Here is an 18,593-nt window from a genome sequence, read left to right as displayed (position 1 = left end):
ATTTTTCCGTTTAAATAATTTTCCTATTGTAGTTTCCTGTTTCTAACAATGCGATTATTACTCCATGCTATAATACTACTGGTTTAAAGAAGAAAATATTGAAATAGTGAATGTTAAATAATTAACGAACTATACGTTTTTCAATTTTATTTTCTTGTTAACGATTTTCATGTTTAATGTTGAATTGAAATGAATTAGATCATGGAAAATGAGATTAACGTGGAATTAAAAATTTGTTAGACAACTTACGTGTAAAGATTATTTAACTATTAATCGTTGCAATATTCCTTTCTCGAGATGTTACTGTCATTGTTTGCGTCACGAAGCTTACTGACACCTACTATTATGTATTATTATCGCTCAATGGTTATGGCAGCGGATGTAGATAGAAAGGAAGGTTCTCATAATATAGACAAACGTAATAGTTTTTAAATATTTACGCTAGAGTTCTTATAATTTTTAATTTTTTAAAATTATAAATTTAATACAATTTTTATTTAATAATCTTTCATTTATATTTTTATATATTAGTCCTCTTATCTAAGTAAAGATCTTGTTCGCATACCCGTAGAGAAAATATTGCTAACACTATGTTAATAATAAAATAAAAATATATAAAACCCTATAATAAAATTCTCTTACAGCAATACTGTATAGCATAGAATTATTGGAAGATTTAATTTTATAGATGGACGTATAAAACAAATTCGCTATGTTTGAGTTGTTATTTTAATCAAGGGTTGAAATTATTGAATATTCTTTATCTGTACATAACATTTCGGAAGTATGACTATGTGCCAGATAAGCAGGTTCTATGCGTTGCATTGGATTAGGGGCAATAGTTGAGTCAAGAATGGTAAGATGACGCCACCGACACACGACAAAATGGCGGAAGATCATTAAAATTTTTTCAAAAGTAGTAATATTAATTAGTCATTTTGTTCACAAATATGTCTTTAGTTGCGTAAAGTACAATTTAATTTAATTAATTATCTGCAATTCATTTTTGACCCTTATTGTATAAAACAACATACGCTACATGAAACTAAATAAAACTACAACGATGTATATTCATTTTGATAACATTTATATTACACGATTGATCATAATTTTATAAATTGTATCAATCAATACAATCAATTGCACAATTTTATAATTGTTTATAATTACAATCGTTGTACATACATTCAATCACATTTCTCAATGTATTGTATTAATAGATAATATTGATTAATATAATATTGAATATATTATTGAATCGTAAAGATCATTTCTATAAAGATACAGATTTCTAATACTCTCATACAAAAATGATTACAGTAAAATTACTTCTCCATGATTTGAATAATCGTTCATTAATGTTTTGTGTGTCTAACTTCCGGCAGTTCTAACTTCAGAACACTCTGGATAGTTTTCATTGTAAAACGGAATCTGGTGTCACTCAAGAGTATAGAAATCAGTTTCCGAGCAAAATTGTACAAGTTCTTGTTAGTGTTATAGAAATATATATAAATAAACAATGTCGACAAAGTCTTCCGTCGATTTACGGGCGGAACTTGCCGAATTAGTGAAACGAAAAGCAGAAATAGCTGTAAGTATTGTCAAACTATCAAATTGGTCTATTTTTTTCAATTCTCTTGTTTTCATGTAAATCGTATCTCTGATTCAATAAATAATTGCGTAACTTTCGTGAGAAGTTAACAAGTACTCCTAATTATCAATTGCTTTAACATGGCATTAAAGATTTTACGCGCACTTTCGATCCTTACGAAATGTTTGAGGTTACATTAACATAACCTTTTGGTAATGTTTTTCTTATTAGTCCCCTTTTAATATTGACCTCAATCCTTCAACCTGTTACTTGTTACGATCAAGCAATAGAAAGGTTTTCAAATGGAAATGTGGAATATCTTATAAAGGTTCATTAACATTTCTGGATATTTTATAACCTTGTTAGTTTGTTTTGATCACTGATATTGACAAAAAAAATTTGATTGGTTTTACTTTTGAGTTTAGAAATGATAAATATTTGATAAACAGTTCTGAATACTATTATGACTACAAAAGTATTTTGTGTAAAATATGATTTTACGAATAATGTAATTATTACAATAAACAATTTCTGCTGGGTAAAAATGTTAGATATTCCGAGATCATTTAAAAATGTATGAAAAGGAATAATATTTACGGTTGTATTGATTTAACTTTGTCAATTAATTGTATTGTATAGAGTGAAGAAGCTTCTAATTTTATAGGATACTCTTGCCAACTTAGAACGTCAAATCTATGCATTTGAGGGTAGTTATTTGGAAGACACACAATTATATGGCAATATAATACGTGGATGGGACAGATATTTAGCCAGCAATAAAAACACTAACAGCAAAGCAGACAAGCGTAACAGGAAGTTCAAAGAAGCCGAAAGGCTTTTCTCAAAATCTTCTATTACATCCATGGCTGTGAGTACTTAGTGTTCTATTTTGAAATGTCATTTAATGAAGTCAACATTCTAACATTTTTAACACCTTTCTCTATCTAAAAACTAACGCAGATTATTGTATTATATATTAATAATCATAATAAGTACTAGAATTAAAATATGAAACTGTAATGTGATACTGCAGAAACCATTTGCAGTAGGAATGCACAAAAAATGATGTCTTTTGTAGATTTCCATCAGGCTAATTAATATAAAGAACATATCTGACCAACTATAAATATTTAAGCAGTTAATATGTATACTTCTTTGCATGTTTGTATGTCTGGGAAATGGAAAAATAAAAGAATAATTAAATGCTTATTAATTTCGATATATAAAAGATTAAAATGTGTAACATGCCGATAATACATAAACGTTCACTTTATTTTAAGTAGAACACTATTCTGTGAATAGTAAAAAGATACACAATTTATATGAATTATGAAGATTGTATTTTTGCAGGCGGTTAGCGGACTTGTGGAAAATACCCAGGAAAAAAGTAAGGACCTCAATGGATATTCCTGAGATAGTTAATTTTTGAATGTGAAAAATGACTACAACTTTATTTTTCATCCTACCATCCCTTCCAACTTTTCTTTTCATCCTATCCTTTTTATCCTCAATGAATATTCCTGAGATAGTTAATTTTTTAATGTGAAAAATGACTACAACTTTATTTTTCATCCTACCATCCCTTCCAACTTTTCTTTTCATCCTATCCTTTTTATCCTCAATGAATATTCCTGAGATAGTTAATTCTTTAATGTGAAAAATGACTACAACTTTATTTTTCATCCTACCATCCCTTCCAACTTTTCTTTTTATCCTATCCTTGAGAGCGATTCTTTTTAGTTGTTAAGTTTATCCTTGATTGTACTTCTTTTTCTTTTTATTGTATCAATCATACTGTCTTCCATAAACAAAAAAATAGTAATAAAGCTGGATTGTTATGCAACTTAGATAGATAAATTAATGATTAAACGTTTGTAGGATTGTTTTCGTACCTTTACTTTGAATTTGACTATACAATTTTTATTTTCTTCTGTATTTCAGTTATAAATAAATTTTTATTTATTACCTATCTATTTTTTTTCAATTAATCTGTTTCGTTCACGTCTTTTCTTGTAGCCTTCAGATAGAACTTCACAAATTGATTTCCTTTGTCTGTTTTTCATTTATATTCATCTTTTTTTTCTGTATCTTGATCATAAATAAAATTCAAATCCATTTCCTATTTCTTCCGTAGTTTTGTCATCTATTATTCTTTAGTTTATAGTCTCTATCTGCTATATTGCTTTGTTGTACATGAATGTCAGTAGAAAACATTGCTTTTTCTGTGTATATTTGTTGAAAGTGTAGAGAGGATTAGGTGAGCAATATTACTTTACTTCCTATAGTAATTCTGAACTCTAAATAAATTTACATAATGATTTTCTTACTTAAAGCATGTCCTTGCAGTACATTTGGTTACAATACTGATAATATATATATTTGAAGTGCAACCAATTGGGTGTTATTTAATATCACAACCGAGTTTCAACAAAAATTAAACTACTTAATTAGTTAACTACCTAAAGAGACTGTCATTTCTGTTAGAGAGAATTGGACAAAATTCCACCTATCGTTAATTTAAATCAAAGAATGCTTATGTTTACAGTAAATATGGATTGTATACAAGTTTCACTTTTGGCAAAAGTGCTCTTTGGCACCAAACAAGTGTCGGGTGGCCTGTAATTATTATTCTCTGCAACACGAATATTAGAAACATCAATAAAGTATTCGCTGGTTTTGTTTGATGGACCCTGAGCGATGTCAAAATTAAGTTCCAGATCTCAAAGACCCATGAACCCTTAGTGAAATTGAAAATTGTAATCATGTCTGAGACTGTATCGCCTTTGGAAAGCGGTGTTTCCTTGAAACCGAGTCTCGAGCTGACCGAGGATCCCGATTCTCCTATGTTCAACCTGCTTGCAGTTGACCGGTACAGCGAATCGGAGTCACAGATCGGGAACAGCGGTAGCGAGGACAATTGCAGCCTGGTGAATTCCCATGGGACCAGCGGGAACACAGCCACCAGCAACGGGAATAAGGAGTCCTCGGGGAAGAACCACTCCCTGACCGGGCAGTATAATCAAAACGGGTCGCTGTCATCTTCCAATGAGATGTCAGGACAGTTCGCGAATGGTCACGCGAGCAACGGCAGCCTCGAGCACGCCTCCCTGAAAGAGAACACTGGAAAAGAAGCAGCGAAAAGCAAAGCCGCGAACAGCGCGAAAAAGAATAGCAATAAACGATCTAGGAATAGGTAGAACCCCGCAGTGCTGGCATCTTCTACCGGCGATTCCCGCCGCGAATCGAACGAACACCTTCTTCTGCGAATCACAGTTTCATTTTGCTCACACGATTTTATCGATGTACCGAAATCACACTCTATTTTATAATAAATGCACCACGAACGTTGAACTTGTACTGAACTGTGACAAGCGTCGATGACGCTCTTGAATAGAGGATAACAGATTAGGTGGTGCGATGGGGTCGGTGGACCGGAAGTGGAGGAATTTGGGAACCTTTGGGCTCTGTATCCAGTAAAGGAGTGTTACAACATCTTCTGTAGCTATTTAAATTGGTTTATCTGTGCGAAGTAAGAATATTTTATCTTTGCCCGAGCTTTTAAGAGGACACTTTATTCTTGTAGGTGAGAAAAGTGGATGGACAAGGATTTGGTCAGTGGTTTACCATCATTTGTCCTTATTTTTTTAACTTCGTCTGTCCCTTGGTATCAAATTGGCAACATCACAAAGTTAAATTTGTAAAATCCTACTTTAACAGTGAGAAACGGTTAATGTAAGACTATTTGTGCATTGTTCATTGTTAATTGATTATCATGCTGGACACATATTACTTTTTCAGAAACTGATACCGGGAACAGATGCGATTTAGTAAAATGAATTTGAAAGGTGGTATACATGGATTAAAGTTTCTAGCTTCTTTGCTGGATGTTGAGCTTTCGGTCTGAAAATAAAGTTATTTTTCTGTGGTCTCCATTATGAAGTGGAGCTTGTTCATAGTGCAGCGGTTGTGGCACAGTGTAAAATCGAATTGGAATTGAGAACAATGAAAATCAAAATGAAAGACGAAGGATTTTCTTTGGTTTTATAGTCAGACGAACAGTATTTGTTAGGTTTAAGATTGAAAATAGCGCAGGTCACGACCTAATATTTTTTTAATTCATGTCTCTTGTACTTTTTAGCGTTTCTTTGCAACAAATAGCCAGCCTGTTTTTTCATAACAGTTAAAGTTCGTGGTATTTTGGAAGTAGCAAATACGAGTACAAGAGACGCCGATTTTAATGTTTTTTAATAATCATTTTGTAATACACACTCACACACACGCAAATACAGTATCGGAATTGTAGTTGTAGTGTACAATTAAGATTAATTTGATTGCACAAAGAACTAACGTTAGATTTTCAACATTTCTTTGTAATTTTAACCGTTGGAAGCGTTTGATTTTCAACCATTTTTAGGATCTTTCGAAATAAATCTTTACTCGATTATTGTGTTCTGAATGTTAAGTAATATTATATGTAAGTTTTTTCACGCGACTATTCAACCTGAAAGATCGAAATTTTAAGAAAAGACCTATAAAAATTCCAAAAAAAAGTATTTTTTTGTAACCAGCGTACTCGAGTGTTTATAGTGTTATAAATAAATTATTCGGAAGTAATCGAACGCTTATTGAGCTTTCTTATTATTTATATTTTTTTGTGATTTCAGTTCTAATATCGTAAATTGAATATTTTTGACCAAAACATCAGGCTCTTTGAATAAATTCGAGGACAGGAAAAAGAAGCATTTTTTGGCTTGGACCAAAGATAATTTGTTTCGAATTGAATTATTGACATAACTTATCATTGCAAAAATATAATAAAATTGTCTGTTGGCTTTTATGAAACAAAATGGCTGGCAGAACGAAACGCAATGGCGGCGGTTCCAATGATCACGTGCGACGAAATAATTTTAATTATGGCTGTAAATCGCCTAAATATGTATGTTCAATAATGTTGATTATCTAAACGAACCACTAAACTCTACTAACAGGGACTACATACTGCCTAAAACAATTAGGGAATCACGTTAAAAAATGAGAGATATGTACTGAAGAATATAATATTTTTATGTTAATATATAAACTAATTTAACGCATTTGTTTACTCTATCCTCTCTCCCACTAAAATGTTATTGAAAAAGAAAGAAGCAGCAAAGCCAACACAAAAAAATATTTTGATGTTTACTATTGTACATTGTTTTGTGTTACTTAATTTTTCTATTTTATCACAATATGTCTTTGATGTTAAGTTAATACTAAACAAATAATCTATAAAATGTGAACGACTGGAAATTGTTAAAAGAGAAAAGTGTTACACCGATATTTCTGTTAGCAAAGTAAGTTCAACGAAACAGTTCCCGATTCTTTTCAAGTTTAACGTGATCCTCTAATTTTTTTAGCGATAGCTTTTTGTTTAGAGGATAAATAGATAATCCGACATAGAGAAAATCGATTCAGCGGGGACGGGGAAGAAGCGTAGCCGGCAGGAACGCCTTCAAGTTTGCTTCCGGTTTCAAAATTTTCGGTGGCTCATTCCTGGTGACGACTGCGTTGAACCCGTTATGATTGTCCGCAGTATAAGTAACTGTCCTAATCGATCCATCAGCTTCGACCACCGAATATTCCCCTTTCACTGTGTCACCGTCCCTTTCCTCCCACGCAGACTTCGAATCACCTGTGTAGCCGTCTAGGACGCCATAGTTGAACGAATATTTCGGGTAAGCCTGCAGACAAACGTGAACGATCATGCTCATCCGAGTTGCACACCAATAAATAAAATTTCACCGAAAATATAGTATTCAAGAATTATTAAATTTTCGCAGCCTTAGACAAGCGATTAATAAATTACATAGGCGTAGGGCTAGCACAGGGAAATTCACGGCAACCCGAAATTTGGCATTTCCGGGAGAAATCATCTGGAAATAATTGTTCTAGGATTTCAAGTAGTCGAGATAAATTCAAATTGGCGGTGCCGTAAGCTGGAGGAATCCTCTAAAAATATTTCTACTCGTTCAGAGGTGAATAAATAATGTGTAAAACGATTTTAAAAAAATACGGTCGCAGTGTTTTATACAATGTGTTGAGAAATGATTTGTGTAATTTACCGAATACTCGGTTTCTTTCTCGCTTTTCGTGTCCCTCGCGACGACGGCGGACGCTGTTTTAAAGATGGCGGGCGCGATGTAGACCAACGACGAGGTTTTCGGAAGTAGCCTGTACGAAATTGGCGTGGCAACTTTCACGTACGTTGGCAGGGGATCCTTATTTCCGGTTTGAAGAGTACAGGCCACGGGAACCGCAGCGGCTCCTTCCACGGGAATTGCGTCGATCGGAGCGCAGGGGAACCTGCTGAAATTCAAATATCAACGGAACTATAATGTGAATGGATAGCTTCTTTTTACAAATTTTTGCAAATATTTTTCGTCGCGATCATTTATTAACGATCACAATTATTTGTAAAATTAGATGCTAAGCATTGAGAATTATTGTGGCCTTACTTCTGTAGAGCACCGGCGATGATGGTATCCATGAAACAGCAGAAAATTACCACCTAAATACCACAAAGAACATTGTTAGTCTCAAACGATAATTACATACATAGACAGTTGTAAAACTGGTTGTAGAAAATTAGTTATAAAATTATTCGATTAGATAAATATAAATCTGTAACGATACTGTTATTGCGCTAAAAATAAACCGTTTCGTTTGAAGCATTAACGAATGAATAAATAAAAGTATCAGTTTATTAACGAAAAATTAATGGCCGAATTTTCGGGATCTCTTTATGGTAGATTTTTAATAATTCTCGAATCTTGTTGTTCGTTACAGGAGCAAAGTTGATGCGAAAGCTCGATCTATCGCGCATGCGTGCACCAGATACTCGTTGCACAATGCGTCGCAGCTCGAGCTGCATGGGAGTGCCAGTGTAAATTCTTCACTAACACACGCGCAGTCGGATCAGCGGTTCTCGAGCACACGATGGTTTGCGGTAATTTGATTTTGTTTGAACAAAAATATCTGTCGAGATTATCTCGCAGTAATTTCACGTTAAATGCGATAAATTCGAAATAAATTTGGGAGAGCTTTGATCGAGATTTTGCAACGAAATGTGAATATCAAATTCGCGGAAATAAATGATTAATTAAGGTAATTCGAAGATTTAAGTAACTTCGAACCGTTTGTGCGCCACGCTGATTCTGCAAAAAAAAAGAGATGAGGCAACTTCAATGCGCGCAATGCGCTTCCATTCGCAATGGAGAACGAATGAAGTAGTTGGAAAAATTACGGTGTACGCGGAGACAGTCGTTGATGTCTCCTGCTTTAATTGCAAACCACTATATTAGGCAATCGTACTTTCAACGAGCGATCTTAAATGGCCGCGCGATATAAAAAGTGATCGGTGCGTTTAGAAAACGATCGGATGCCTTCGTTCGTTAATTTTGCAACTGTTAGCCTTAAAACGAACGTTTCTCGCTCGAGATCTGCAATACGTGATATTTATTAACGGACTGCGGATGTTATATGCATTCATTGTAAAAATTAATCAACGACATTTAAGAAACAGAAAAATTTGGGAAAATTTCACATTATCCATGCGTTATTTTTTAACTCGCCGAAATCGTTAAAGAAACTTCTATTAAGCCTGCTGAAATTGTTAAACCCTGAAGTTGTTAAACCCCAATCTACTTATTAATATTATTCATTTCTCCGTAAAGAATATATTTACTTCGTCGTCTTTTCGATGTCACGATAATAAAACACGCAAACCCTGATAAATAACTGAACGTTATCGAAAATATTCTAGCGAGATTCGAATTAAAAAACGCGGAATGTCCCGAAAAATTATAATCAAAATTGCAAAATGTCATTTTTTTCTTCAAATAATGACGCCGAAATACGCGTTTTCTCAAATTATACTTGTCCGAAAGCGCCGAATAACTTAAGGAAAGTATTTAATCAGGTTCGGATGTTTTTGGGCGTGACGCACATAATTAATAATGATACTGACCTTGTTGACGAAGTGTTTGGAGCAACCGGGCTTCATTTTATCGGAATAATGAATGATCACAGTTGATTCAAGAGATTCTAGAGGCTCTTCAGTGTCACTTATGCGTAATAGTTATGCGAAACCAATCACATTTTATTGTCGCGAAGAAACTGTGTCTCGTTAAATTGTTTAAGGGATTTTGTCACAGGTTTCTGTCACCGATGTTACATGCACGTGTACACTTTCGCACCGGAGGAAATTTGAAGGGTATCGAACGGAACCTTCGCGGCTGTCCTCCGAAGAATAGGACATCAGCATCCAGCTCATCTTTATATACGACTTATACAGGGTGCTCCGAACTGCGGTAGTTAAACTTAGTAGAGCTAAATTAGAATAGTAATTGCAATCGGACTGAAAAATAGATCGAAGTAGCATGTAGTAATACTTTCGTGGATACACTGCATAATTTCTTTTTTTTTTAAACTATCTGATATCATTTTATGCTCGATTGTTAATTAACCGCAAGTTTTTTGTAACGCGGTTCTGTTAAATTGTTATCTCTATCGTTGCGTACATTAAAAATATTTAATTATTAATATTAATTATTATCTTATATATATATATATTTTTTCGAGATGCTATAAGTCCATAAGAAAGACATTATTATGTTTAAGAATATGAAAAGCAAATACTAGATATTGATATATATATATATATATCAATATCTAGTATTTATATATATATAGATATTTTCGAGATGCTATAAGTCCATAAGAAAGACATTATTACGTTTAAGAATATGAAAAGCAAATACTAGATATTAATATATATCTATATATATATATTATAATAATATAATATATATCTATATATATATATATATATATATATATATATATATATATATATATATATATATATTATATTATTATAATATATATATATAGATATATATTAATATCTAGTATTTGCTTTTCATATTCTTAAACGTAATAATGTCTTTCTTATGGACTTACAGCATCTCGAAAATTAGCTTTCGCAAGTTTCTGTCAATATTTCTCAAATATCTCGCCTCGATTTGAAAACTTTGTTCGAGGAACTTTCGCGAAGGAATTAACTGTGCTTCGATCAACTTCTCATTAGAGATAATGTTTGTATCGAAACGACCACAAATTCGAGCAAACATTCGTAGCAATTTTTCCTGTTTATTCGTAAATACGTACGTGGCAGAGTCTAATCTCCGACGATAGTCCTCCACGCGGTCGTATCACCCGTTATGTAGTACGTTCACTTGCATTTTTTGGGCCATTCTTGGGTATATACAACGCGGGATGCGCAATGTGCAGTCGTGGGAACATCATCGTTGGCTGCAACCGATTTGCTGAAAAGTTCTGATAATTAGCCAGAAAATAATAATGAGAAAATTTCAATAAGTGATTACGAAATTTTTATTCACTGAAACAGAATTAATTGGCTGAAAAATGCTGGCGAAGTAATTTGTACTCTCGAGCGTTTTATATTCACATTTGTTCGTGTTCGTACTGCTTTTAATTGTTTAAATATTTAACGCTGTATCTCTTTTCATTGTTCACACATTTCGCACCTATACTTCTTTTAATCACTCGAATATTTTATATTTACTTGTTTTAATTGCTCGAATATTTTATACTTACTTGTTTTAATTGCACGAATATTTTATACTTATATCTGTTTTAATTGCTCGAGCATTTTAATTGTACTCCTCCTAATCATAAGTTTAACTAATCTTATACTTTATATTTTACGTCCTTCAATTTCGTTTAATTACTTTAATAATTTATACTATTTCGTTTCGCAATTGTTCAAACATTTTATACTATGCTTCGTTTAATCGTTCAAATAATGTTTACTATGTCCGACGACCTGGAAATTGCGATTATAATTTAGTTAAAAGGTTCCCATAATTATCACGGTACAACCGTGAATGGCGCATGGAGAAATTAGGAAGAAACGCTGCCTATTATACGCAAACAAACAGCATTTCATGCTTCATTCATTTCTTCCGTTACGTAACGACTGTTTAAAGAAGAATTCGAGGATCTAAACGCTATATTGCGTAATCTACGCAGGCTGTTGTCTACGGCGAGTACCATAATCGAGACTTTCTCAATTGTTAAGCAAAAAGTACCAAACAAAATTTCGTTCCATTGTGTTGGAATCGTGTACCGCTTGCAGTAACATCGAAATAATATATTATATAAATATAATATTATATAAATATAATATTATATAAATAATATATAAATAATATATTATATAAATTATGTACACTCTGAATCTAAATAAGAAATTAATTGCATATTTTGATTCCATTGCGGAGTACACAGTAAATTCTCCCTAATTTTCCTTCAGCTTGTAAAAAGAAAAATGGACAGTTTTGGAAGAGAAGATACCATGTGACCCTGACGGAAATAGTTACAACTAATTAATTAGAAATAAAATCAATGGCGAAACTGCAATATGAAATTAGCCAAGACACTATTATAGAATCTTCAGTCTCAACGGTGCATGAATGAAGTCTGTGTAAAATCGAGAAATAAATTGTCAAGGAAGGACCCGCCAAGATATTTCAGATTTTAACAATTGACAATAACTATTTCGTTTAGAACAAAACCTGATGAAAGATCACAAGCAAAAAGTTGCTGAGAGTTAGTTCTATATTAACCGATTATTGTTAGTTATTGTTATACGAGTTATAGTTATTATATTATTATTTATATTATAGTTATAGTTATTATATTATTAGTTATTTATATCATAATTATAGTTATTATATTATTAATTATTTATATCATAATTATAGTTAATATATTATTAGTTATTTATACGTTATAATTATATAAGTTATTGTTAACGAACGAGTTATCAATGAATTTTTCATCGACTTGATAGAGTAGAGCGAGATCGAAAAACCAGGGAAGTTCGAGAGAAAATTCGCTCGTCTAGAAAATATTTAATATTTTTAAAACTGACAATAGGATTTTGAAAACAAGTGTCCAACGAGGATTTTCAGGATTTCGAATATATAACAAAATTGATAAAAGTAAATTTTTAGGAAGGACAATAGGATTTTGAAAACAAGTGTCCAACGAGGATTTTCAGGATTTCGAATATATAACAAAATTGATAAAAGTAAATTTTTAGGAAGGACAATAGGATTTTGAAAACAAGTGTCCAACGAGGATTTTCAGGATTTCGAATATATAACAAAATTGATAAAAGTACATTTTTAGGAAGGTATTGATACCTGTACCGCGTATAATGCGCTGAAAGATACCAAGCTGGACTAACAATAAGCAACTGCATAGTATACTTGTCAATCAAAATTTTGTTTTATTAACAAGAAAATGAAGCTGTTGAACTCCAGATCGTGTAAATTTACGTCGTTTATTCTAATAATATTTAAAAGTATCGTTCAACTCTCGTAGAATATAAGGAAATAATTGCATCGTAAATAGTCGAACTAAGAAGACCCCCCTAGAAACATATAAAATATTTAACAAACAACTCTCGTGGTGCCGAACACGTGAGGGGTAGTTGTGCAGTAAGGATTGACTTCGTTGATGGTTTCGGGATGGTGATAGATGGTCACGTCCTGCAGAATCCAGTTCTGTTGTCTGAATTTCGATTCGGTGACGAGCCTGTCCAGAGGGAAACCTAACGAGTTCTTGTCGAACAGGGTGTTACCGAACACTCTGGAATGGTAGTTGACTTCGGCGTCGTCCTCGACTGGGCTGATGTACACGAACAATTGGTACAATTTTCCAGCAACGTCACCCTTCGGCAACAGCAATCTTTGCGGGAAACCAGCGATTCTCTTCTCAAGGTATAAGGGAGTATCTCTGCGAATGGCCTCCTGTACTCTGGCGTAGTACACCTCGCTTGGCTCGAAGTCGGGGTAGTAGAAGAAGCTGTCGTTGCTGCTGCGCACGATGGTGTTGGTTCCTTCTTGCACTGTGGAAAATGTGTTCGATTATGTTACAATCGAATATGCCAGCGTGTCGAACATAGCCGTGCTAGAAAGAATACAGGATGTCCCAAAAGTCATTCGCAATCGGGAAAGAGGTCGCGAGGACATTAGGGTCGTTTGAAGTAACTGCAGCAATTCTTTAAGTAACTTTAGCAATTCTGCTAAAGAAAAAGTTACTTCAAATGACCGATTCCGAGTGACTTTTGGGACACACTGTACATGGCGACTCTAAATAACACCCTGTCCAAAGAGCTGACGCAAAGAAGCAGCGAAAAGTATTTACTGTAAATTCCCTCAAATTGTCTCTCGGCTTGTAAACAACAAATGGATAATTTTATCTTACAGTTGGCGATTACCAACAGCTATAAAAACGAGCCGCGAGGCTCGAATAATCGTATCTGGTCTTCCCAAATTGTCCATTTTTCGTTCAGATGCTGAGGGACAATTGGAGAGAAATTACTGCACTCTTTTACACAGCTTTCAAAGAGCTCGTACACATACTTTAGAGCGTCACAGGATATCAAGGTTTGTTCGAAACTTACGAGAGACTAGCCAGTCATCGATTTCATAGAAGTAATCGAAATCTTGTGGAAGCTTGATGAGATTGTGGTACGCGTCGGTTTTCGGTCCGAGGAAAACTTTGACGACTGCCTTGGTTGGTTTCTTGCTAGTAACCTGGATGGTGTACTTGAAGCTTTCGTGGTTCAGACGGGTTTGCGTGATCTTGATCAGGTTTGTTTTGGCCTCTTCGTCGCTTTGGATCAGTAAACCGTTGCTGACGGTCGAATTGAATACGTCGAAGAATGTGGTCAGTCGGGTGACGTCGACGGACTCGATCTTCGGGTACGTCGTATCGTTGACCTTTCTGTGGAATGTACGTCCAGGCCTTGATGTGAGCAAGCCCTCGTTACTCTTGTGGGTATTCTGGCGAAGCTTGTATCTGAAACCATTAATTCCAATGATTCCTTTGCAATTCTTAGTACTCCGATCGGACTTAAACTTTTAGGCACGACGCGCCACTATAGTGGCTTCCGCGGATATCATCTTTTAGAACGACACGCCACTATAGTGGCTTGCTCTAGTAGCTCACTCGCTCATCGTTTGAACCAAATAATCGTCTTCATATGCATTGTTTCACACCTCTTTTGTCTTCACATCGATTTGCAACAGTCTACAGGGTGTCCCAAAAATGTCTCGCAATCCGGAAATGGCGGGTTCCTCGGATCATTTGAAGCAACTTCTTCCTTTACAAAAATGTTCTCCGAGGCACCGTTAACGAGTTATCAACGAAAAACAGTGACCAATAAGAATCGAGTACGGCTGACGCGAGGCGGCCCAGCCAACCAGCGCGCGAAGCCCAGTTTCGCTCATTGGCTCGATCGCCTCGCGCCAGCCGAGCTCGCCTCTCATTGGTCACGGTTTTTCGTTAATAACTCGTTAACGGTGCCTCGGAGAAAATTTTTGTAAAGGAAAAAGTTGCTTCAAATGGCCTAAGGAACCCGCCACTTTCGGATTGCGAGACATTTTTGGGACAGCCTGTATATACAGACAGAATATACAGTATCAGACTCTGTACAGTACATATCAGACTCTGCCGTCCAGAGAAATAGCCTCGCGCAGAATTCAGCCGTACCTAAAAGGTTAAAGCTACGCGGATCTGATCCAGAATCAACCGATGAATTCACAGACGAAATTACCTTGTGTAGAGGTCGTTGACTCTTTTCAGAATTCTGTAGGTGGCAGGATCTCTCAAGGAGCTAGTGAATGTTTCCAGAGCGCTAGGAACAACGGTGGCGTCGGCCACGGGAGTGGTGCTGTGTCCCAAGATCTTTCTGCTGAGCTCGTCGAAGCTGCCGTAGACGTTCTTGTTGATGGAGTCCGCATTACCTTCGATAATGTTTCCAAGGATGTTCAGACCCTCTGGCGTGTAAATGTTCACCCACTTGTTGTGGTTGTCAAGGACGAAACCGGAGTCGATGGCGGTCCTTATTCTCGTTTCAAGGTCTATAATGTCCTGCAACGGATGGGCCAGTTAACATAAAAAGAATGGACTAGCAGCCTGAGTGAGCAGAAGTGCTCGTTAACACGTTCCGTGCCACGTGTACCATCGATGGTACACGCTTGCATGTTTACTTAGTGAACTGAAGAAATTGTTCACAAGAAATTTAGAACCGAAGAATCAATTTCCACCGCAAGAATGGGCGTTGATAAGTTTTTGTTACGTTGTTATGTGTACGAGAATTAATAATTGCACGTAATACATCAAGTTTTAGTAAAATATCAAAGTGTGAAGATTCGAGTAAAAAAAGCTCGGCACGGAACGTGTTAAATAAAGAACACATAATACAGTAAATTCTACTACCAAATTGTCTCTCAGCTTGAAAACAAACGCATGGACAACTTAGGAAGAGGGGATACGATTATTATCGTTGATACGAATTGTTAACAATCGGCAACTATAAAAATATAATCGTACGTACTCCTCCCAAGTTGTCCATTTTCGTTTCTAAGTTGAGGGACAATGTGATACATTGCTGTATCCTGTTGGATATTGTCTCTAAAGAAAGTGCACATTATCTAATGGATTATTACATATGCTAAAGACTATCTATAATTGTCGATCAGTTTTTGTGTACTTACAATGACATCTTTATAGGAACTCCTGGGTAATTTGCTGTACGCTAGTCTCTGGGGCCACGGTATTCCATTGTGGTATACCAGGGTTGGTTCATAACCAACGGGGAACGGTTCGGTCCATAGGAAGTTCTCAACAAACGGCAATTGGTTCGCGACTCTTTCAAGGTTGTACCGCCTCAGCAGTTGAATGTGGGCGTACAAGTATTCTTCTCCACGGTAAGCCGAGGTATCGAGGACGTCGCTGCTCAACCAGAATGGGTTGTTCAAACGCAGGAAGACGTAGTACGCGTTCAGACCGATATCTTCGACGAAGTAGTTCAACTTGTTCTCCAAGCTGGTCTGGCGGTTTACGTTCCAGCCGGTGTAATTGGCAGCGAACGCTACCACCGTGGGATTGCTCCTGTCTGGAATAATTAATAAGTTTATAATAATTAATATAATTAATAAGTTTTGAAGTTCGAAACATATTCACATCCAGGATACTGTGCAGATTACAAGTTGAGAAAAAAAGGATATATAGTAAATTCTCTCAAATCGGTGCTGTTCCATTATTTTTCTTATAACTTTCAATGATTATAATGTCTACGAATTTCACAGTAAATTTAAGACTTTCACAGTCAAGCGTTAGACAGTTCTTAAGCAACATATGTCTGAAGCCTGTTCGTGCAAATTAATACAAAGATCTTCCAAAAGACATAACACTGCAAAGAAATATTAGGTTTGCAAGAAGGTAATTTTGCTTTTGAAGCAACTACTTTCTTGCAAACCCAATACCGTGCGTCCGATAATAGGGAAATGTTCTCTAGATAAAAAAGACAATTACCGAATGGATGAGTGATTTTGTAGTCGTTGATAGCCTTGATGACATCTGCATTGTAGAAGGCGTACGGATACAACTCGTACAACGGCGGCAGTCTTATGTATGCAGTATCCGGCCTGTGGATCACAGCGGTGTACAGGGCAAAAACGAAGACACCCTCGTTCTCGGTACCTCTTGCCCACAGAGCAGTGTTGAAGAAGGAATCGAAGCTGTCTGCAGAGATGAGCAGCTCTGTCAGGGCCTTCAACTGGGCCAGGTGAGAGTCATCGTAGACAGAGAACACTGCTCTACGTGGAAGAGTTTCACGCAGTTTGAGCTCCTTGAATCTCTCTACGACATTCTGCAAAGAAGCAATCGACAATGAATTACACGGTCTTGGTTACAGTGGCAAGCTTTGCAGTTACAGTAGCAAGTAGTCAAATCAGCCACGTAATTCGGGGCCTGATGAGAACTTTTGCTGTCGCCCGAATACGGGTGACGCGGCAGTCAACGTGTTAATAATGACTAATTCTACTCTAATTTCTACTTCTTCTAATTTTTTTCTCTAGTAGCAAAGGGATTCTATCGTTGAGGAGACAGAGAAAGGATACTTACCGGGTCCTTGAACTTGTGGTAGTTTGCATGGAAGTATTTCTCGCCCTGCTCGTGAAGCCGTGGGTTTACAACTTCGGGTTGGGCTACATGGAACAGAAGCTGGTAAATTCTCGCCTGGTTCGACAGGAACTCAGGACTTGTCTGAAATGATTCGTGACCCCAACCAGCCCCGACGAACGAGACGGCCAGCAAACCCAATAACCACAGTCGCAACATGTTCGTGTAAAACACCGCAGTTGAGAACTTGTGGGTCCATACGTTTTTCGCCGTTTTTATACTCACGAAACATCCCCACCTCGGCCAATTTATCGTCCTAGTAATCGCTTCTTCGCGATTTTTCCTTTTACGATTATCATTAGCGTTTTTGACTAATCTGCGATACGCAATGTATATATGTATATACAGTGGAACCTCGTTTATTCGAAGGACTTTTTTAACGATTGAACTTCGATCTATCATTTTGTGCTATTGTATTGATATTTCTTCGTGATTCGTGATTGTTTACAAGAATACGAAACTATAAGTATATTGTAGAAAAATACGAATCGCGATTAGAAATCGCATGACACAAATTTATTTAATTAAAGCGGCATTGAATTACTAGATTTCACGAGTGCTTGTGTTCCAAATAGAAGTTCAAGTTGTGAAGAACCATAAATTCGATTATGCCGAAATGCATACACATTTAATTGAAATTGAATACTTCATTTTAGAAGCATAAGAACGTAAAAATATATAAATATCGAAAATAATTAATGGACGATCTTATTATGAAGCTTTATTACATTTTTACAATAATCTAAAATATAACGGACTCTGATAATATTATTATACAATATTAATTCTAGGAAATGATTAATCGGTCTCGACAAACCAACGCTAAACAAGTTCAAATTTGTTACAGCTACAAATTTATAAATTCAATACTTTAAAAGGCTGTCCCAAAGTGTGAGTCACA

The 18,593-nt window shown here is 35.5% G+C and overlaps 3 protein-coding genes across 4 annotated transcripts; 1 reads left to right on the top strand and 2 right to left on the bottom strand.

Moving 5' to 3' along the window:
- The first annotated feature begins 1,379 nt into the window (after window positions 1-1,379).
- Window positions 1,380-6,210, top strand: Eaf6 (chromatin modification-related protein EAF6/MEAF6). Its single transcript, XM_033474061.2, has 4 exons — window positions 1,380-1,591; window positions 2,256-2,459; window positions 2,942-2,978; window positions 4,454-6,210. Exons 1-4 carry the CDS (start codon window positions 1,520-1,522, stop codon window positions 4,786-4,788), a joined length of 648 nt encoding a protein of 215 aa, XP_033329952.1. The 5' UTR covers window positions 1,380-1,519; the 3' UTR covers window positions 4,789-6,210.
- LOC117222394 (uncharacterized) lies at window positions 5,820-9,892 on the bottom strand. Of its 2 annotated transcripts, none has more exons than XM_033474062.2 (4): window positions 9,597-9,892; window positions 8,086-8,138; window positions 7,693-7,936; window positions 5,820-7,311 (listed from the first exon to the last, which is right to left on the bottom strand). In XM_033474062.2, the coding sequence occupies exons 1-4, from the start codon at window positions 9,630-9,632 to the stop codon at window positions 7,042-7,044; spliced, it is 603 nt and encodes a 200-aa protein (XP_033329953.2). In that variant the 5' UTR covers window positions 9,633-9,892; the 3' UTR covers window positions 5,820-7,041. The 2 variants fall into 2 exon arrangements, with proteins under 2 accessions (XP_033329953.2, XP_033329954.2); XM_033474063.2 differs by having other exon boundaries at window positions 7,693-7,933.
- A 3,032-nt stretch (window positions 9,893-12,924) lies between these two features.
- Window positions 12,925-17,887, bottom strand: LOC117222399 (hexamerin 70a-like). The gene is made up of 6 exons (XM_076521380.1): window positions 17,636-17,887; window positions 17,045-17,381; window positions 16,225-16,625; window positions 15,282-15,598; window positions 14,127-14,524; window positions 12,925-13,568 (listed from the first exon to the last, which is right to left on the bottom strand). Exons 1-6 carry the CDS (start codon window positions 17,849-17,851, stop codon window positions 13,111-13,113), a joined length of 2,127 nt encoding a protein of 708 aa, XP_076377495.1. The 5' UTR covers window positions 17,852-17,887; the 3' UTR covers window positions 12,925-13,110.
- Window positions 17,888-18,593: the final 706 nt, after the last annotated feature.

Source organism: Megalopta genalis, chromosome 5, assembly GCF_051020955.1.
Source record: "Megalopta genalis isolate 19385.01 chromosome 5, iyMegGena1_principal, whole genome shotgun sequence".
NCBI classification, from domain to species: domain Eukaryota; kingdom Metazoa; phylum Arthropoda; class Insecta; order Hymenoptera; family Halictidae; genus Megalopta; species Megalopta genalis.
The sequence above is the reverse complement of the archived record's forward strand: the minus strand, read 5'-3'. Positions and strand labels throughout refer to the sequence as shown.